This window comes from Triplophysa dalaica, chromosome 17, assembly GCF_015846415.1.
Source record: "Triplophysa dalaica isolate WHDGS20190420 chromosome 17, ASM1584641v1, whole genome shotgun sequence".
Taxonomy (NCBI): Eukaryota; Metazoa; Chordata; class Actinopteri; order Cypriniformes; family Nemacheilidae; genus Triplophysa; species Triplophysa dalaica.
Genome location: NC_079558.1, coordinates 10669284 through 10691818, shown reverse-complemented (window position 1 = coordinate 10691818; position 22535 = coordinate 10669284). Strand labels below are relative to the sequence as shown.

At 41.0% G+C, this 22535-nt stretch overlaps 1 protein-coding gene and 1 pseudogene across 1 annotated transcript; both read right to left on the bottom strand.

Annotated features, from left to right (window-relative positions):
• Positions 1-5178: 5178 nt before the first annotated feature.
• Positions 5179-13220, bottom strand: LOC130439427 (interferon-induced protein with tetratricopeptide repeats 5-like; annotated as a pseudogene).
• Positions 13221-17162: 3942 nt separating this feature from the next.
• LOC130439045 (interferon-induced protein with tetratricopeptide repeats 1-like) lies at positions 17163-19810 on the bottom strand. Its single transcript, XM_056771450.1, has 2 exons — positions 19523-19810; positions 17163-19401 (listed from the first exon to the last, which is right to left on the bottom strand). Exons 1-2 carry the CDS (start codon positions 19657-19659, stop codon positions 18030-18032), a joined length of 1509 nt encoding a protein of 502 aa, XP_056627428.1. The 5' UTR covers positions 19660-19810; the 3' UTR covers positions 17163-18029.
• Between the last annotated feature and the right edge of the window lie 2725 nt (positions 19811-22535).

Below are 22535 nucleotides of genomic sequence, written 5' to 3'. Positions count from 1 at the left end.
GAGGGAAGGTTTTTGCTCCGCCTGCTTACCTGCCTGGCGGGACAACGGCACGCACTGTCGGTTTGAGAGTGGTGACGGCTGTCGTATATGTGTACGACCTCACGCCTCGCCAGGGTGTGAGGTCGGTTCGCCGAGCACAGTCCAGTGGAGTGTGCGATCGGCTGCAAGTAAACCCGGGGAGAACAGAAAACTCAGTGAGTAAGTGGGCGCCAAGCCCTAACAAGGGCCCGGCTTTGGTGACGAGGCAGGAGTCGTCCCGTACCGACCGATCAGAGCCGTGGCTGTGAAGGTTCGGGCCCGATGTTGTTCTCCCTGGGGTCTTCCCGTCAGTGTCCCTTCTCGCGAGGAGGTTGCTGACGGGGTGGAGGTTTCCCCCTCGACCTCTGCTTCCGGGGTGCCGCCTGTGGGGGCACAGGAACCGGAGCCGATGTCGAAAGGGTCCTGGGTTGCAGGGAAGCAGACGTCACGTGAGATCTCGGAGGCCTGTAGGCGGCCGAGTCGCGGCGTGAAAAAAATGTGGTTAATTGCCACTGTCTGCTTCGCCGTCAAAAAACTGCTGAGCGCAGTCCTCGACGGTGTTACCAACAACCCACCCTGCGAGATGAGTGCATCAAGAAAGCGGACTTCCTTGCTGTCACTCTTCTGCACAAGGTATAGCCGGGGGTGTCTCTCCTGGACCACTACCGTGGACATCGTCCGACCCAGGGCCCGTGCCGCCGCCTTAGTCGCCCGTAGAGCGCTGTCAGCGGTGGCACGGAGATCCTGCATTATACCCGGGTCGGCCTTACCCTCGTGGAGCCCTCTCAACGCCCTGGCCTGGCGGACCTGCAGGATGGCCAAGGCATAGAGAGAGGAGGCAGCCTGGCCCGCAACATCGCAAGCTTTCGACACCAGTGATGCCGAAGTCTTACGTGCTTTGGACGGTAGGAGTGGTCGATCCCCCCCCAGGTGGTAGCCGTCCGCGGCACAGGTGCACCGCAGGCGGACGTTCCACCCGGGGGATCTCGACGCAGTCCTTGGCTGCCTCACCATCGAGGGAAGTAAGGGAGCCGGAGCTGGTTTCACTGGAACGGTCCGTGAGAGGAGCGTTCCAAGTTTTACACAGCTCCTCATGCACCTCCGGGAAAAACATGGCACCCGGGGTGGGCGCGGTTTGCACCGCGCACCGACCTCGGGAACCACGTATCCCCGGGTTAGCACGGATGACATCACTTCTGCTTCCTCCTGAACTCGACCGCTGGGGGTGGAGTTTGGATTCGGCAGAGTCGGATGCCAGTCTCCCTCCGATGCTGCGAGCGACATCTCATCTACGTCACACATCGTTTCCGAGTGTGTGCGTGAGGATCCGGACGGTATGCCACCGCCGGTTGGGGAACGTTCAGAAGAGCGAATCGGGGTGCGATCGGCCCGTGAGCACTTGGCTGGCGGGTTTACGTTCGCAGAGTTCCCCGTATCACTAACGCTGCTAACGTGGGTGGTCATCGGGGCCGTAGCCACAGATGTCACAGCCCGGGTAGCAGACGAAATGGTGGCTGGTTCCCGTAGGAAGACAGCCACCCGTGACCGCAACTTCTGAATGACAATCTGCCCGCAGTGCAGGCAGATGTGTCAACGAACGCTGCTTCAGTGTGCTGGACGCCCAGACACCTAATGCAGCGATCGTGTCCATCCCCCTCCTCGATGAGGGTGCCGCACCCAAGAGAACAGCGGGACATGCCGCGCTGGAGAATGCTCAGTCAGTCCTGAAAAGGACTTTTAGAAAAAATCTCTAACACCTCCGGAACCGCCGAGACGCCCAGGGGAAGGTCGCTGCAGAAAGGGACGATCCGCTGTAACACGTCGTAGCACCAGCGTGTAGTTGTAGAGGATTGAATCCTGAGTTGTACTCATGAGCGATGGCTCTGAAGAACAAAAGGTAAGTGAATGCTGCACGCCGGCCTCCTTTTATACCGGATTTCCGGGGGCGGAGCCCGGCATGCAAATTGCATTCGCCAAATTTCATTGGCCTTTTCTATAGTAGTCAGAGTTGATTGGTTCTCAAGGGCGAACCCCATCTGTCGTTCTCGACACAACGTCGAGAGACCGACAGAAAGGGAACTGTGTTTTGTTTTAAATCGACGTGTACCTGTACAATGTAAAAAACTCGAAGGGATTAATTTGTTGATGTGTTGTGTGTTCGTGCTGTAGTTCCGTCTCACTGCCAGCCTCCAGCAGCTCATGTTTTTCCAGAAATAATTGTACTGCTGTTTCTATCTTTTATAAATGTGATCAAACTAAACACTTGTCGAAGTTACAACATGTGCAATAATACTGTATAGGTTCTCAAGATAAATATGAGATATTACAATATAATATTTAAAATATAGATGTAGCCTCTGACGGCAATAGCAGTGGTGACTACGCCATCCCTTGGACCAGACTGGTAAGAGCAAGGGGAATATTTTACAAGAAGCACACACAGGCTTGGTCAACAAAGTAGAAAAGTACAATCTTTATTTTTGTTACAGTAAAAACATTGAGTCGCTTTTGGATTTCAATAAATAACACACAAATTCATCACTTGACATAACACTAAGCCATAAGGGGGTGGGCCACCGAAGTACAAGTTACTCAGGCCTAAGTTTCCGTACCACACGTGAGCTAGGGCACACCACTTTAGAGTAGAACAAACACTACAAACACTGCACAACAATGACAACCAGGCTCTTTGAGCTATTTCTAAGAATACACACTTCACAGCAGTACACTGCACACGTCGTGCTAAATGAGTGAAACACACTAAGGAAACCAGGCAGGAGCCCGTTGGAAAGTCTATCCAGTGGGCCCAACCCACACGAGGCTAATGTAATGGGTGAAGACAAACAAACAACAAAAATATATATATAAACCGCTAGCCCGTGGCCACTGTCAGTTCACTACACACAGATATTGTAGCACACCGGCTAGTGAAAAAAAAGGAAAAAAAAAAACAAATAAGTGTCTAAAAAGCAGCACCTGCCCATTCATTCAAACACACTCAAAAGAACAGCAGCAGACAATCGGATTGGCTGAAGACTCTTTAACAAAGAAAAAGAAACAAGAGTTCTAATTAAGTGCTCTATACGCCTAAAATTCATAATCAGTATACATATAGCTACTAAGACACACTCGCTGACACCAGACCCATTAATCAAATGATCGCTTTACTTTTTGCCCAATACCTTATAATCAGAACCATAACATACCTTTCTGCAATAGCGATTGGGTGAGTAGACAGTGTTCCGACACTTCACGCATTCACCCGTCACAAATGCTGGCGAGCATAACAACAGAGCCCTATTACACCCAAAACAGTAAACGAACCGGATACGCTAAAATCACTATGGCAATCACTATGCAACCCCTTGCGCTACCAACACATCCCGGAACACTGCTGCCTCCAACACGTTAGCAGCTAACTTCCGTCTCTCGCTACAGGATGAGGACAACAGGTATATATACACCTGCCTGTTAACAATTACCGACCTCTCCCACCCACATTAGATGACGTAGCGATACGAGGAGGAGTGAAAGCGAGGGGGGGGAAGAAAGAGGGAGATGAGAGACAGAGAAAAGAGTGCCTCAAACCCACAGGCCACATAGATACATTATTAACATTTAGTCCTTTAACAGATGCTTTTATCCTACGCGACTTACTGAGAGTTCAGGGAGCAATAAAGCAATTGTAAGGGTTTTACAACGATGAATGATGACACTCTACCAAATCCTTGTTCAAAGTGAGATTTATTTCCAACAAACAAACAGGAACTAAAATAGGTCAAAAAAACATCCAAGGAAGTTATAATCTGCTTGAACACACAAGGTATATCTTCCATAAACAGAGGCAAGAAGATAGCAAACATGGTGGCAATCGAACAAAGAAACAACCAGATCTGACAAAACTACAAGTGAGGTGTGCATTTAAATATTTTCCGGGTAATGGAGAAATGGTGGCGGAATAAACAAGATGGCTGCTGGGATGTGATGCATTATGGGTAATGGAGTCCATTGAATCAATACTCCGGGGATTGCGAGCATGAAACGTTGTGGTAGAGACATGGTGCGGTGGATGTGGTCGGGGGCGATTGGGTGGACGTTACAGCAATATGTCATGCAGGAGCAATAATGCAATAGGTGCTAATACAAAGGCAGAACAATATAAAATTCTTCTTTTTTCTTGTCAAGAGATAGGTTTTAATTCGTTTTTTGAAAGTTGTGAGAGATGTGGCTGACCGGACTGAGTTAGAAAGAATGTTCCACCAGGAAGAGTTGTGAAGGAGAATAGGCGGGCAAGCGATTTACTGCCCTTATGAGAAAGTAATACAAGACGCCGCTCGTTTGCTGAACGCAGGGTTCTTGATGGGGTGTAGGAGTGTAGGAGGGTATGAAAGTAAGCCGGTGCAGATCCAGTGATAGTTCTGTAGGTGAGCATTAGTGACTTGTACCGTATACAGGCTAATCGGTAGCCAGTGGACAGAGATGAAAAGGGGTGCCTTTTGGGCTCTTAGAAGACGAGGCATGCTGCTGCATTCTGAACCAGCTGGAGAGGTTTGATAGCCTTTGCAGGAAGACCAGCAAGAAGAGCATTGCATTAGTCCAACCTTGAGATTACAAGGGCCTGGACAAAGAGTTGTGCTGCATTCTCAGTGAGATAGGGTCTTACCTTTCCAATGTTAAATTAGGCAAATCGGCATGACCGGGTTGTCTTGGTCATGTGATAATTGAAGGACAGCTGGTCATTAAATATGACTCCGAGGTTCCTGGCTGTTTTACTATGAGCAAAACTCATAATTACACATCTGGAAGCTCAACAATTGGTCTATAATTTATTATATTTATATTTTATGTAGTCTGCACACTGTGGATACTGTATACCAAGGATATAGAGTATAATGCTAGAGATTTGTAATTCGCTCTTTGAACTATGAGGCAAGGTGTCATGATATCAATGTGGTTAACATTCAGTGCATGTACAAACCTTTACAAGTTTGAAATATTAGTGAAAATTATAAAATGTAATACAACTTTATTATATAGCAGTTCTCAAAAAACATACAAAAACGCACACAGAAAGATCAGCCATGAAACATGTTTTTTAAGTAGCACTATATTTTTAATTTGTCTAATCTGCAAACTCAAAACAAAACTATAGTACAACGTTGAAATGATTCAAAGTTCAGAGTACAGAGAAAGACTGAAACACATGTAACGTATGTAACGCATATGTAAAGTAACAACTTTCATTTCTTCCACTGACCCTTGTTTTACTTTACTGTTTTTGCACTAAATAATATGCATCCTCACAGACCTTATAGATATAAATAACGCTGGTCCAAGCTGGTCCAGAAAATGTCCTATTTCAGTTTTTTATACAACCAACAGAAAATGTATAACAGAATCAAAAAGTAAAAATCCCTGATGCTGATTTGGTGTCAGGAGGCCTGTGAGCAGCCAAACACAGAGAACTGCTTCGCTACCTACAAAATGGATGGGAAGGGGGGGCTCCATATGAATGCGGAGGTTGTCTTATTCATATAACTATCTATCTTTATATGTAGAAACCAGATGAAAATTGCTGGAAGGCACAATTTAAGACTCATTCCATCCATAAAAAACTGACTGTGTTTTCTATTCAGCTTTTTTGAGCTGGTAGACATGCCAGAAACCTAACTGAATACAAAAAAGATTTTTAAAAGTTACAATTTCACTATACGATTTAATTTAAAACTAAAACAGGAAGACCTTCAGGACAAGTGAGAAGATCTTACAAAGTGAATGTTACTACATACTAAAAGTTCATAATCTCTTTAAGATTATTGCGGACTTCATCGTCTTCATCGGCATTAAACTGACTGTCCTTGCACAAATCAGGTCGTAGTTGAAAAATTAATCCTATTATTTTACTGCCTTTCCAATCATTTGAATCATTCTGTAGAAGACTCTGGGCAGTCCTCCTCAGTTTATAAGCACTTCTAGTCCCCTCACTAGTATGTGGACCAGTTTTCAAACACTCCATGTAGTGATGGATTGCTTGATCCTCATTTCTGAGGCTGTACTGCTGGAACTGAGCATAATGGAAATGAACTGCATGCAGGTTATCTTTTTTCTCTGCAGCCGTTTTAAATGTTGTTTCGAAAAGGTTCTCTGCCATGAGGAGATCGTGCCTTTCTCCATATTTGAGTGCGAGAAGACTCAATGCAATAATGAAGGAAGCTTTCAGAGAGGTTGCCATTTCTAGATGGTAGATACTTTTATCACAAGCCTTGTTTACTTCAGCGATATGACACTTTTCTTTCTGTAAATTAATTTTCTTATTTCTGTAACATAAAGCTAACTGGTGATGTAGAAAACACGAGCTTGGAGAGCTTTTAAGCACGTTCTCTAGCAGTTCAATGGACCTATCAAGAGATCCACGATCCCTAAAGTACATCCCAACATATCTTCCTCCACCAAAGCTTCCTCCACCAACTTCTCAGACTCCGTTATCAATTGCTTAGAACATTGCAATAGTTTCATTCCTAATTGAGCTTTGATGACATCATCATCTGGGTTTATTTCAATGACTTTTCTCAACTGCTTGATTGCAGGCGAATCCACTGTACAAGATTCAGTTTTGGTACGATCGGAGCGATGGCATAACCAGCGTTCCATTCGCTATTGTCTGGTTCCATCTCTACAGCCTTCTTGAAAATGTCTTTGGCTCGCTCATAATATTTGCGAGAGAATTTAAGGAAGGTCCATCCCTTCTCCCTGAGCACCTCCACAACAGACTCAGTTGGGAATTTTTCAATTATCTCCTCAAGTTTTTTAACGTAAACTTCACACTCTGTATAGTTCTTCATGTGGTAATAAGACCAGGCAAAATTTCCATAGGTAACAATGAGAAGTTTGTCAATGTGGTCCCCAAAGCGTTCTCTGATGAGTGCCTCAGATCTCAACAGGTGCCTAAAAGCTTTTTCACATCCAAGAAGGAATTTCACATATCCTATGAAGTTGTAAGTTCTTGTAACTCCTTGCTCCTTCCCTAGATCCAAGTCAGCTTGTTCCTCTAACCTGTTTAGGAGATTCGGTAGGTCTACATCATCCTTCTTAAGCTCCCATGTGAAGTGACACTCGAGCTGATCAAGTTTTGCCCTTTAAACTGTCCTGAAACAGACTGAAAAGAAAGCAAACTTATTAATTAATTTAAAATGATTCTTATTGACTGTTTTGTCTTGTGAACTTAAAAGGAAACTTTCTAACTCTTTATAAGTTATTGTTATTTTTTATTATTATTTTAGATTAAATCAGGTTACATTTTTATTTCTAGACATTTGGGTTATGAATCAGCAATGAGAGAAATCTTACACTTTCATAAAGGATTTGTTAATTATTATAACATAGCATTGTTGCAGAATTAAAGTTTTAACACACTATGGCCCGGTTTCAGCCAGGTCTATGCCTTAGTTGGATTAGGATATTTGAGTCACTTTTACAAAAATGCTTTATTAAGTGTAGGATCTGGCTGATCAAAGGTTACCATTTGGGGCATCGTAAAACACCATGACCTCTCAGAAGGGGTCTAACCGGCGCCAGCAAGTCTGATCCAACTGCCCTCTCTTAAGCATCCAGCATTTGGTCAGGATAGTTTCTAACACCTCCCTCGGGGAGGATGGGGTGCGTCTAAAAGGCCTAAAAGTGGCCTAAAAGGAATGTGGCCTATGTTTTCATCTCCTCTTGATATTGTATGATATTGCCTGATTGCATCGCTGCCGGCGGCTAGTTTGTATCCTCTGACACTTGCTTCACCTCACATTTGTTCTTGGTCTTATTATTAGTGTATTTTAATCGTTACCTATCACTGTCGTTGCCGAATTATTTATAAATTTATATTTTAAACCTATATTAATTGAAACGTAACACCGCTAGCATATTACCATGTAAGCTTGCCTTCTGTTTACATTGTGGAATATCATCTCCCCCTATTTGTCTTGTGTGCTAACTGTTTCTCTTTTAAGTGTATATACGAAGACTCATCAAGCAACCTTCATACCCGGTGAGTTATGGCTTCTATTCCTATTGTTTGTTACTTGCACTTCATGTCATATGTTTAGCTTAGCCTTCTCTGTCAGCAGCGAGGGTTTTACATGTGATAAATGCAGGGAAGTAGTTAGGCTGACGGAGAAGATCTTAGAATTAGAGTCTTGCATCCAATCTTTATTTTTAGGATAGTAAGAGTGTTAGGACTGTAGAAAACACTTCGGATGCGAGCAATGTTAGCGCACACAGCTCTGTTCCGGTTGAAAATCCCCTGCAGCTGGGAAACTTCGTGACGGTGAGACGGCATAGTCGCAGGACAAAACATCACTCAACCGTTCCGATTAAAGTCTCGAACAGGTTTGCCCCGCTCAGTGACGCACCGACTGAGAAACCTGCTGAAAGTGCCCTAGTGGTCGGTGATTCTATTGTCCGGAACGTTAACATAGAGACACCAGCCACCATAGTCAAATGTTTACCGGGAGCCAGAGCGCCTGACATCAAGTCAAATTTAAATGTGCTGGCTAAAACTAATCGTAAATTCAGTAAGATTGTTATTCACGTCGGCACAAATGATGTTAGACTCCGTCAATCGGAGATCACTAAAGATAATATTAAAGAGGTGTGTGAGCTCGCAAAAACGATGTCAGATACTGTAATATTCTCTGGTCCCCTTACTGCTTACCGTGGTGATGAGATTTATAGCAGATTATCATCACTAAATGGCTGGTTGTCTGAGTGGTGCCTGCAGAATAATAAAGATTTTATAAATAACTGGAAGAGTTTTGAGGGCAGACCTGACCTGTTGAAACGAGATGGTCTCCATCCCTCCTGGGATGGGGTTTCCCTCCTCTCTAGAAATTTGGCACACAGTCTTAATAATGCTAAAGTCTGACTACCTAGGGCCCAGGTCAGGAAGGTGACAGAATGGCTTAACCAACTGTCTGCTTGCCGTCTCGCGTTACAGAATACACAAAATATACAACATGTAATAATCCCTTTTTACAAACAACATAAAATAGAGACTGTGTCTGTCCCCCGGATTAGCAAACATAAGATATTGCGTAAACCTCTTGAAAGTAATTTAATAAACGTTAAACAAATCAAACATGAACAAAATACAGATAATCAACTGTTACGACTGGGATTGCTGAATATTAGATCTCTCTCAAATAAAGCACTTTTTGTTAACGATTTGATAACCGATCATAAAATAGACATGCTTTGTTTGACAGAAACATGGCTAAAGCCAGATGATTATATTACTCTAAATGAATCCGTTCCCCAAGATTATTACTATAAACACGAGCCTCGTCTAAAAGGTAGAGGGGGAGGTGTCGCTGCACTTTACAATAATTCTTTTATCACCTCTCAGAAGTCTAATTTTAAATACAATTCTTTTGAAGTCATGGTACTTCACGTATCGACACCTAATACTAAGGACAAAACATTTTTAAAATTTATTCTAGCTATTGTATATAGGCCTCCAGGGCACCACACAGATTTTATTAACGATTTTGGTGGGTTCTTTTCAGAACTAGTACTGGCCGCAGATAGAGTCCTTGTCGTCGGTGACTTTAATATCCATGTAGACAATGATACAGATGCCTTGGGACTGCCTTTCAAAGACACTCTTAACTCCATGGGCATTAGTCAACATGTGTCAGGACCCACTCACCTTCGTAATCATACTTTAGATTTAATACTTTCTTATGGTATAAATGTGGACGATGTTAAAATCGTTCAGCAGAGTGAAGATATTTCGGATCATTATCTGATATTATGTTTGCTTTAATGGCCTACGGCTGCAAATCAAACTCCTTGTTACAAATATGGTAGAACGATTACTTCAACTACCAAAGTTGCGTTTCTCGATAATCTGCCTGAATTGTCTAAAATATCTAGCATGAGTAAAAGCGTTGACGATTTTGACACTACTCTTGAAAATTTTAACTTTACTTTCTCTGAAATATTAGACATAGTTGCTCCTCTGCGTTTAAAGAAAATTTAAAATAGCAGCCCAACACTGTGGTATAATGAACACACTCAGACTCTAAAAAAAGCTTCCCGGAAAATGGAGCGCAACTTTAAGAAAACTAATTTAGAGGTATTTCGTATAGCATGGAAGGATAGTACTTGAAATTACAGGAATGCCATAAAAACGTCTAGATCCGCCTACTTTTCAACACTAATAGAGGAAAACCATCACAACCCCAGGTTTTTATTTAACACCGTGGCTAAATTAATAAAAAATAAGTCGTCATCGACGTCAGATTCTGATTATCAGCATAACAGTGATGAATTTATGAACTACTTCACAAGTAAAATCCAAGATATAAGAGAAAAAATTATAACTATGCAACCTGTAGTGAAATCCGCTGAACAAACTAACTACAGCACCCCTAAGGAGAAATTGCAATTATTTTCTACAGTAGATCACGATGAACTGTCTAAAATCATTAGATCATCTAAATCAACAACATGCATGCTAGACCCTATACCTACAAAACTACTGAAAGAAATGCTCCCAGAAATTATAGATCCTCTTCTCAGTATTATTAACTCATCTCTGACATTAGGACATGTGCCTAAAGCATTTAAGGTGGCTGTTATAAGGCCTCTTTAAAAAAAAAAAAACTTGACCCTAAAGAACTAGGGAATTACAGGCCTATATCGAATTTACCTTTTATATCTAAAGTTCTGGAAAAAGTGGAAAAAGTAGTTTCAACTCAATTATGCTCCTTCCTCCAAAGGAATGACATTAATGATGAATTCCAGTCTGGATTTCGAGCATGTCACAGTACAGAGACTGCTTTGATCAGAGTTACAAATGATCTGCTTGTAGCGTCTGACCGTGGCTGTATTTCATTATTGGTCCTGCTAGACCTCAGTGCTACATTTGACACCATTGACCACGGCATACTTCTACATAGACTCGAAAATTACGTCGGCATTAACGGAATCGCATTGAAATGGTTTAAGTCTTATTTATCCGACCCTTTTCAATTTGTAGCAATAAACAATGAGGTGTCCCGCAAATCACAAGTCCAGTACGGTGTACCACAGGGCTCAGTCTTGGGACCTTTGCTCTTCGCATTATACATGCTACCTCTAGGAGATATAATAAAGCGACACGGAATTAGCTTTCACTGTTATGCTGATGATACTCAACTTTATATTTCCTCGAAGCCTCATGAAACCCAGCAGTTCCATCGAATAAAGGATTGCATAGTTGACTTAAAAATGTGGATGAGTAACAATTTTTTACTACTAAACTCGGACAAAACAGAAGTGTTACTTACTGGAACGAAAACTGCTATGCGTAACAACCAAGAATACTGTTTAACGATTGACGGATGCCCCATAAAATCCTCGTCATCAGCTAAGAATCTTGGCATTGTATTCGACAGTACTCTTTCATTTGAAAGCCATGTCGCCAACACCTGTAAAATTGCATTTTTCCATTTTAAGAATATATCCAAATTACGTCATATGCTGTCACTGTCAGATGCAGAGAAATTAATTCATGCATTCATGACATCAAGACTAGATTACTGTAATGCACTTCTAGGTGGTTGCTCTGCGGGCCTATTACAAAAACTGCAACTGGTTCAAAACGCGGCAGCTCGAGTTCAAAAAAGTATGAGCATATAACCCCGGTTCTGTCAACCTTGCACTGGTTACCTATAAAGCATCGCATTAACTTTAAGATCTTGCTTAATACCTATAAAGCTCTTCATGGTCTAGCACCGCAGTATTTGAATGAACTTCTATTGTATTACAGACCTCCACGTACATTACGCTCTCAGGCGTCCTGTCAGTTGTTAATACCTAGAATTTCAAAATCAAGTGCAGGTGGTAGATCCTTTTCTTATCTAGCGCCTAAACTTTGAAATATTCTTCCCTGCACGGTCCGGGAAGCAGACACACTCTGTCAGTTTTAATCTAGACTAAAGACTCATCTTTTTAATCTTGCATACACTACACCTCCATAATATTAATCCTCAGAGGATTTAGGCTGCATTATTTAGATCAACCGGAACCAGGAACACATCCAACAACAAATGATGTACTTGTTGCATCAAAGAGTGCAGAACAGTACTCTACTCTCAGCCAGTCTTGTCTCTTTGTTCCAAGGTTACTGCAGGATGCAGGTCATGCCCAGATCTGATGGCAGAGCTGAGAATGGGAAGCGGTGACCTGACAAGAGCTAAGAGGATAGAGCTGGATAAAGGACGCGACAACTTTGTTTTTCCTACAACATTTCAAATGCTATTAGATTGTTAATGATAATCTTAAATCCTTAATTTTTTAATTTTTATTAAGCCTTGTTGTGCAAGCACTGTTGAGCTTGTGCAGAGGCAGCAGCTTTTGCCAGAGGGGAACTGGAATCCCCTGGTTGGGCCTGGGTTCCCCTGAGGGTTTTTTTTCTCGATGGGAGTTTTGGGGTCCACCGTTTGCATATTGTTTTGCAATTCTGCCTGGCCGGGGGGGCTGCTTTAGAATTCATACTTGTATTCAATGTGTCTCATGTACAGCTGCTTTGTAACAATGAAAATTGTAAAAAGCGCTATATAAATAAAGTTGAGTGAGTGAGAATCTGTCTTTTTCCTTAATCACAAAAAAAATGGTCTAAATGGATATACCTCTATATCTCCACATTGTATGTTTGTCCCCATGTTATTCGGCCTCGCCTATAACCTCAAAAGCATGTGTGCTTAGTTGTATTCTGTTTATATTTTCATTCTTGTATAAACTTCAGGTCAATGTTCTTATAATCATGCCATGTTTTATATCTAAATGTTTCTCTCTTCATTCCTTGAAAGATGATGTATAGCACAGTAATGTGTTGTATACTCTACCCATTTTATGTCATTCTAAGAGTTTCACAGTGCCAAACTTCTAAGTGATCCTAAATGCAAATGAGCTAATAAGCGATACAAAAAAACTTGATTTTGCGCCTAAATCATAAGAATCTCTACATAAGAAACATTATCTTTAGACAGCTCAAACATTCATTTAGGTCTGGGACTAGCCTTAAGCCTTGTCTTTGAAACCAGGCCTGTGTGTCATTGTGTGTTAAATAAATAAAAGGGACTACACAAGGTTGAGTTAAAACACACAAATGTGTTAAGGAGTTTTGTGTACAGTATAAGATTTACGTTAAGAAACGACACTCACCTCATCTCGGATGTCTTTTTTTCTTCTTTTACCTTTTGGGAAGTGATATGTAGCCGGTATATGATGAAAGGATTTAGGAGTGAAGTAGGCTCCACCCGCGCAGTAATTTCCCTTTCTGTTTCATTTTTGCAAATCTACATGAACAATGGTGTTTAGCGTCTGTATCCTGAGCCCTGCCTTTGTTTGTTTGTTGGCATTTACATGCCACATTGAAAACAACATTTTGATTCATTTGTAATGTTTCTCAACCGTTTATTATCATTTTTCAGAGAAATCTTACCTACTGGATAAATGTTATTGGTTTGTCCCTTGATCTTTTTAAAAGATTTATTAACATTGTACACTTGCATTGAAGAACACATTTTATGAATGTGAGTTGTTTTATCATCCTTAATAAATAATGTATGATTATGTTGACAATTTAAAATTTGCACATTAAGAGTTAAATGAACAATCAATTTGAACTAAAATATATATAAACTAAAAGAAATTAAGTTCCATGTACTTCTAAAAAGAGCTTATATCCCAACAGAAAAAAGCGATATAAAATACTTTGAAGGTACAATGTTGCTTAGCATTTCAGAATTCCAGTAATGTGGCATAAACTCTGTTGTACCTAAAATCTCTTAGTACTGCAGGCTCCGTTAAGTGTAAAAGAATAAGAGGTTACCAGTAATGAATGTACTTTCCAATAAAAACTTTGCCTTCATAAAACAAATACAGTATAGACACATTGGGTTTCCAGATTTAAATGCTTCAAACTTTTTTGAACCCTGAAGTGTTTTGTGAAGCTGTTTTATTAGAATTCTTGGAGTAAATTATTTTAGACTTTACATCAAGCCACTTTGATATTTCTGTCCAAAAGTGTGACTTAATACCAAACAGTATTGTTTTGTGACCATTTCACAGTGATTCAGCAAATCATATATACACAGTGGACTATCACACTGACAAACACAAATTGAAACCCGACACTAAGAACATATGTGACCCTGGATCACAAAACCAGTCTTAAGTAGCACGGGAACATTTTTAGTACAAAAATACATTGTATGGGTCAAAATTATATATTTTTCTTTTATTACGAAAATCATTAGGATACTAAGTGAAGATCATATTCCATTAAGACATTTTGTAAATTTCCTACCTTAAATATATGAAAACTTTCTTTTTGTGCTTGGATGGCCTGCCACAGTGCCCCTGATTAACAACTTCAAAGGCACTTTTCTCAATATTTAGATTTTGTTGCACTCTCAGATTCCTGAGCTTTAAATGGTTGTATCTCAGCCAGTTATCATCCTATTCTAACAACTCATGCATCAATAGAAAGCTTATTTATTTAGCTTTAAGATTATGTAAACATCTCAATTTCGAATAATATACCCATAAGACTGGTTTTGTTGTCCAGGCTCACAAATATCAAACATATGTAATAGCAGAATATGGTTCAGGCAATGATTAATTTGAAATTGCTGTTTTATTGTGTGCTAGATATAAAAATGTAACTATTTTTATGTGATAGTGTTTGCCTAAACCAAAGGGACAGTTCACCCTAAGTCTTCATTTACTCACCCTTGACTTGTTCCAAATCGGTATATATTTCTCTGTTCTGGTGAAATACAGTACATTTGGAAGAACAGTTCTTTGCCCCCACTGACCAAATTTCTTTGTTATGTTGAGCACAAAAGAAAACATTTTTAAGAATGTACTCTGTAAAACTTTGCTGTAGTTTTACAGCAGGTTTGCCAGTAACATAATGTAGATTTTTAATACTTAAACGAAAAGTTAATCTCAAAATCTAAATTGTCTTATTTTTTACTCACCCACGTGACATTCAACATGTTTTAAGACCTCCAGTCGTCTTCAGAACACAAGTAAAGATATTTAAGGTGACATCCAAGAGATTTCCAGGCCTACTCATAGACATCATGGTTATAGTTTTTGTCAAGGTTCAGAAAAGTACTAAAGTCATTGTTAAATTGGTCCATGCGCTTATAGTGGAGATGACAATGCTTTATGTGTACCACTCATACATACACTCATACACACAATGAATAAAATGATAAACACTTTCCCATTTTCTCCAAGAAACAAGACCCCACCCCAGTCTCTAGAGGAATACACACCCAAGACAGAATTACATCCACGGGTGAAGTTAACATTTCTGGGTCTTCACAGGGAATTAAAAGATCACAGGTATACAAGGTTTATTATCCACAAAGAGTGCCAACCCATCGCAGGGCACACTCACTCATTCACTCACGCACTCACACCCTACGGACAATTTTTCCAGAGATGCCAATCAACCTACCATGCATGTCTTTGGACCAGGGGAGGAAACCGGAGTACCCGGAGGAAACCCCCGAGGCACGGGGAGAACATGCAAACTCCACACACACAAGTCGGAAGCGGGAATCGAACCCCCAACACTGTAGGTGAGAGGCGAACGTGCTAACCACTAAGCCACCGTGCCCCCCTATTCGTGATGTTAATAAATATAATTAATTTGCACTTTCTGAACTTTGGTTTTAATCAACAGCCTGGAGTATTTTCTTATGAATAATGTCAAGTCCGGATAGTGACCTATGATCTGATCAAGTGAATAAAATTGATAAATTATGTTGTGCTTTCCTGTGGCTCAGTGGTGAGAGCATGGCACTAGCAATACCAAAGTCACAGGTTAGATCCCAGAGGATTGCACATAGACAGAAACACATTTATAATACAATGCTATGTAAGTCGCTTTGGATAAAAGCCTTTAACAAATGCATAAATGTAAATATGATGGGGAAAGGTAGAACAATAGTATATTTTCAACAATAAATGTATGCATAAAGTTTCATATTTTCTTGGAATTATAAATATTTTAAACAATCATTATTCTTTTAACAAATAAAGAGCCCAAATGTAACAGAAAAAAAGAGCTTTAGGACAGAACTTAATTATAGTTTTCTCTGAACAAGTGTTATTTTACAATAATCTTCATGAGTATATAACTGTAAAATTGGTGCAAGTAATTTAAGCAAATTTTACGTTACATAATGATAATGCTGACAATGTGTCATTACTGTATGGAGAGTCTGAGAGCACAGCGATTAGTACAATATTCATTATTGTCTCCATAACTCATAGCTTTCACATAGCACACAATGGCTTTGCTTTCTCTCATTTTTCTTTGTGAATAAACCCTAGAATCCCATAGGCCTCCTCTTCCGGTGTGTTTTTATTAATCCGCTTCTCTGCAATCCTTTTTAAACCACAAACAATTTTCTGCCCTTAAGGTGTACTTGGGTACATCTTCAGGCATTCCATGTAGTGCTTGGTAGCTAAAACTTAACGTCTGTTGCAGTACAACTGAAATTCTGCATATTAAAAATTGACTACAAGTAGATTATAATTTTTCTCTTCGGCTGTTTTTAAGGTCCTCTGAAACATCTCCGTAATGCTGTGCTCACTCATAGTTGTGATAAAGCTGGGTGCATGAGTAATAGCCATTTCTAAATGATTGTGGATCTGATCACGAAACTGTTGAACCCAAGATGTTCTGGCATGATAATTTCCCTCCTGAAGCAGTTGGGTTTTCTTCATCTCATAGCAGAGTGCTTACTGAGACATGAATTAGAGGACCGTTCAAGCGCTTTTCCAAACAGAACAATCCTCTGTCCACTGATTGTTTATTTCTAAAGAATTTTTTCAAAAAGCCTGAGAAGCCATAGAGCAACCAGAGAGTTACTGGAGAAAGATCGGTTTATAAGATCCAGGGTTTCCAACGTTACGTATAACACCTAAACTTTCTCTATTTAAGATATCAAGGAAATACTTTCAAGAATGAATATAGGCCTTAGATTAGAGAGGTGTATGTGTGGTAACACTCATGACAAATAAAGCGATTAAACTTATTGAAATGAAAATTAAAGGTATTTTAATTGTATTTTTTAAGTGTTTTGCAACAAATGATACACATAAAAGTTCAGATTTCAGATTTTCTTGAAAGAAATTAAGTGTAACTTCTGCTAAAATCATTTCAGTTGTAGATAATAAACAAATATTTTTCCAGCGTTGTTAGCTTCCAGCACGAAATTGGTTCTAGTAATTCCAATGAAATGTCCTATAAAGCAGCATTCAAGAGTCCTAAATAAGCATTTTAATACTATACTTAGACTTCTCCATAATATAAAAACATAACCAACATAACAGAAACTAACACGTAACAGAAAATACAAACATAATTGAATATTACACATTAACAAGTTGACCCCTTTTCTGATCTTGATTAAAATGCATAAAATATTATCTAATTTCTACATTTACTCTTATGGACATTCTTAGGCCCGTCTCAGACATGCTCCCATAGATCGACCACCCTTTTGTGAAGTTTTTCAGACTTCTATAGCTTCTAAAAACATCTACAGTATAACTTGGACATGTTATTAAGAGGAAGAGTTACAAATTGAATATTGTTTCAAACGGATTTTATAATAAGGTCCGGTATAATGATTCATTTGTAAATTATTTTTTAACATGTCTGAACAATTACATAAGTAACAATTGCAATATAAATCTCATTGAAATCCCATATAGATTCATTTTCAAACAAGTAGAGGGCAGTGTTGATCCAAAGTTTAAGAAATGTGGCATGTGAATAAAAGATAACTGCAATAACAATTTTGTTTTTGTGAAAATTAATTAGTTAGAAATGTATGTCGCATCTTTACAGCTTATGAAAATATGAACTATATCACAGTTTGTGTAATACGTAATGTTTAGCCCAATAAAGATTGTGCATTTAGCATATAAACAATATACATTTTGTACTATTTCTCATTGCAAGTAGATTCCAGAAGATGCTCACAGTCCTCTGCAGTGGACTGGTAACCACTTGTAACCTGCTCAATGAATTCTTGTATCCCTAAAGCACTTGTATCATTTGTGTTATAAGATAAACGCTTGTTAGCAATCTTTGTCAGATTCTTAGCACCTTTCTTTCCATCTCGTGTATCAGGTCCCATCATCAAACAATCCTTGTAGTATTTAATTGCCAGTTGTTGACATCTTTTTCTATACTGCTGAAACTCACCATAATACAAATAAAGACTTTGTAGTCCCTCATTTTTCTCCTTCGCTGAAAACAAGGCTGTCTGAAACATCTCATCAGCCCTATCGATTTGTCCATCCTCACCATAGAGAGCTGCTAGCTGAGCCATCGCAACAATGAAGCCAGCCTTCAGAGTGACGGCTTTTTCAAAATGAGAGATGCTCAAATGACGAAGTCTCTGACTCTCAGTAGGTTCCCTGAATTGTTCTTTTTCCTTTTTGTAGCACAGAGCTAACTGGTGGTGTATAAATGCAGAATTTGGAGTAACATCTAATGCTCTTTTCAACAGGCCAATTGACCTGTCTACACTTTTTCCATAGTTTCTCAGGAATTTCCCCACATATCGAATCACATGTGGGCTATCTGGGGACTTATCAAGAGCCTTTTCCACCAAATCCTCTGCTTCATCAAAGAGCTTGAACTCAGCAAGTTTCAGAGCTAAAAGAAGCTTTATTTCATCATTATCTGGGTTTGTTTCTATCGCCCGTCTGAGTTGTTGAATTGCAGATGAATCTTCTGGACTAGTGCATTTAGTTTCTGTTCTATATAGTACAATGGCATAACCAGTATTCCACTCACCTCTTTCAGGCTCTAGCTCTAACACCTTTCTGAAACACTCTATAGCTCTGTCATAATATTTTCGTGAAAATTTAAACAAGGCCCAGGCTTTCTCACCAACTACCTCAGTATAAAGAACAGAAGTTGGTGGCTTTTGTTCTCTGATCTTCTTCAACTTGTCCAGATAACTTTTGCATTCAGCATACTGTTTCATGTGAAAGTGTAACCAAGCGAAATTTCCATAAGTAACAATGAGTCTCTCATCGCAGTTGTCCCCATAACAATCTTTAGTGATCTCCTCAGACTTCTGTAAATTTGTAAGGGCTTCTTCATAAGAACCCAAAAGATATTTGACGTATGCCAAAGAGTTGTGCGTGTGTGCGGTCCCTGACTTCTGACCCAGATATAAGTCACGATGCTGCTCCAGTCTTGTTAAATGATCAGTGATGTTTGTATCTTCTTTTTTCAAATCCCACGTGAAGTGGCATTCCAGTTCTTCCAGTTCTGTTTCGGGAGGTTCATCTCTAGTACAACTGAATTTCATCAAATAGATATAAAAGTAAAATAAAGTATTTTCTTTAAGCCTTATATTAATCTATTTTATAATTTCACGCGTTCGACAGACGAAAGAAAAACCATAAAGACAAAACCCACCTCATATTCTGCATGACAATCAAAATCTGCCAAAGGACTGCAGCGCTTAAATCCGCAATAGAATCGTTAGTGTAGCCTGTTTTCATGAAAACGAAAGTATCGAAATTCATTCCGCAAAATGGTGCCAGTCTGGACATTGGTAGGGGTGGCTCAAATTGATGGCTCCTCCCATTCTCCAACTTTAAGGACTAGGTGTGGGGCGTGGGAAAGATTTTTCGTCAACGAAAAATATCTTGAAAATACACTTATACCAACCAAAAGCTAAAACACCAGACGCAAAACGCGAGACGTGCTGCTTTTTCCTTTTTTACAAAGCGCCATGGCACTCGCGCACGCAGAGCGTCTGCCGTGGCTAAGCTATCGAAAGCCAACAGGATCACATTTCGCGTGCTTTAATATTCCATTCCATTCCATTTTCTACCGCTTATCCGAACTACCTCGGGTAACGGGGAGCCTGTGCATGTGCATACGTGCCTGTGCCTATCTCAGGAGTCATCGGGCATCAAGGCAGGATACTCCCTGGATGGAGTGCCAACCCATCGCAGGGCACACACACTCACTCATCACTCATCACTCACTCATTCACTCATTCACTCACTCATCACTCACTCACTCACTCACTCACTCACTCACTCACTATTGCCCTATGGACAATTTTTGGACATGGAGGAGGAAACCCCCGAGGCACGGGGAGAACATGCAAACTCCACACACACACACAAGTCGGAAGCGGGAATCGAACCCCCAACCCTGGAGGTGTGAGGCGAACGTGCTAAGCACTAATCCACCGTGCCACCCCCTAGTTTTAATATTAAAACGCCGATTTCTTAACGCCGCCAGGTGCTAATTTAACGCCATACGTCTCCACGCGTTTAAGTAACGCCGATCGACGTTCAGTTAATGTCACAGGTCACTCAAAATGCAAATTTATCAGCTAATATGTTCAGTCCCTGCACTTCTGGGTTTGCGCGCTCTACGGCAAATGAAATGAAATGAAAGAAAAACCTGCTGAAAAGAAATCATATAACTAATGCAGTATGTTCCAGGAAGCTATGTGTAAAATGTGTAATATGTCAGATTAGGTCAAATCATGATTCACTCCCAAAACGAGATTTCTGTCATCATTTACCATTGGTCCTCATTGACTTCTACTGTATGAAGAAAAAGTCAATGTGGACGAACGGTTTTCTGTTACTGACTTTCTTTCAAATATGTTCTTTTGTGTTTATACGGTTTACACATTATACAGTCATACAGGTTTGAAAAGTCAAGAGGGTGGGTAAAAGATTACAGAATTCTAACTATGCTCATGGAGGTTAGCTTGTTTGGCTTGCAATCTCATTCCGTGTACTCGACTCGTTCGAGTTCCGCTTGGACCAGTTGCAGATTTTTACATTGTTGGTCTTGTTATTGTCACAGGTCGGAGTGGTCAAACCAGACTGCACCCACCCCTAGACCAGGATCACCCTGAGGAGCGTGTCAAAGGAGGAGGCAGGAGACAGGAATAAAAGAATCACAAGCTTTATTTAATATTTTAAAAGTAATTTGAAAACCCTAATCTAAAATCTTCTTCCTTCCTTTTCCCAGGAATCCAGAGCAAACCGTGCCGCGCAACGGTGTCGGACTCACGATAGTGAGTAATGGACGGTGGGTATCCTAGGTGGGTATTTGGATCGGGACTCACTTCCTTCTGGCGCTGATGCCGGGCTCACAGTGGTGAGTAAGACACAGGTGGGTGTGGATCGGGACTCACTTCCTTCTGGCACTGACGCCGGGCTCACAGTGGTGAGTAAGAAACAGGTGGGTGTCCCAAGGGAACAGGTGAGTCGGAGCTTACTCCCTTCTGGCGCTGACGCCGGACTCAGTGGCGAATAGTGGACGGGTACTTCACACTACACCGATGGGTGTCAGAGCTGCAACAAACTCATGTCACAAGCGGAGCGGGGCTTTCGCTGGAACAGACAGAATCAAAGCTTCAGACAGCATTGAACAGGCCTCACGGGGGTGGCAGGAGACAGATCCTTCACGCTATGCAGATGGGCTTCAGCGCCACAACAGTAACAAGGTAGCAGTATTTAACTGTTCAACAGTCTATGCAACATCCAGCTGAGATACCTTCTTCCTTTCTGACCAGGACAGAGGCTTTCGGCGGGGGCATGTGGAGACCACCAGGCGGAGAGGACACTTTAAGCGGAACACTCCACTTCAACTATTCACTGGGACGATACAGCCGGGTTTAACTGTTCAACAGCATGTAAAACCTTCAGAATTGACAGAGTTGCCTCGAAGTAATAAATCGGGCGCTTTGTGGTATCAAAAAGCCCTTCCCTGGAGACAGCGGATGAAAGACTGGGAGGAGAGTGCACAGCAGACTACTATTACTTCTCCACACAATAAACCTCACTCCATAACACAAACCGTGTGAATCGTCACTTCAGGCACAGCATCTCACTCGCACACCGTGCATTCGGGCCAGCACTCACCACTCCGGTCCTTCTCCCACCAGCTCAAATCTCGTCCTTGCAAGGGTTCGATTTCTCTCCAGAGAAAAGCAGAAGACGGGTACAGATATCGTCACATTCAGCAAAGGGGAGGACAGAAGTTAGAGTCAGATCAACAATCCACTCGGTGTACTAATTCACTCGTGCCACACACTATCCGAACTCTCAATACCACTTCAGTGTTTAGTGCATATAAACGATGGATCAAATACTCATCACTGGCGTCCTTTCCACTGCTGAAGATATTCCTTGAATTTTCCCTGATAATCCTTCACTCTCTCCCAGTCCAGGCGACGAATTCCACTCTCTTTCACTGCCCTTGGGTCCCACAAGCCACACTCTTCTTCCTTCACGATAACTTTTCAGCTGTAATACTCCACACACATTTCCCGATGGGAGAGACCAATCCAGATCAACGGAGAAGGAGGAACAGAACAGGACAGGACAGAACAGAACAGAACAGAACCGAACACAACACGGCACAACCCGACCCAACACACCAGCCTTCTCTT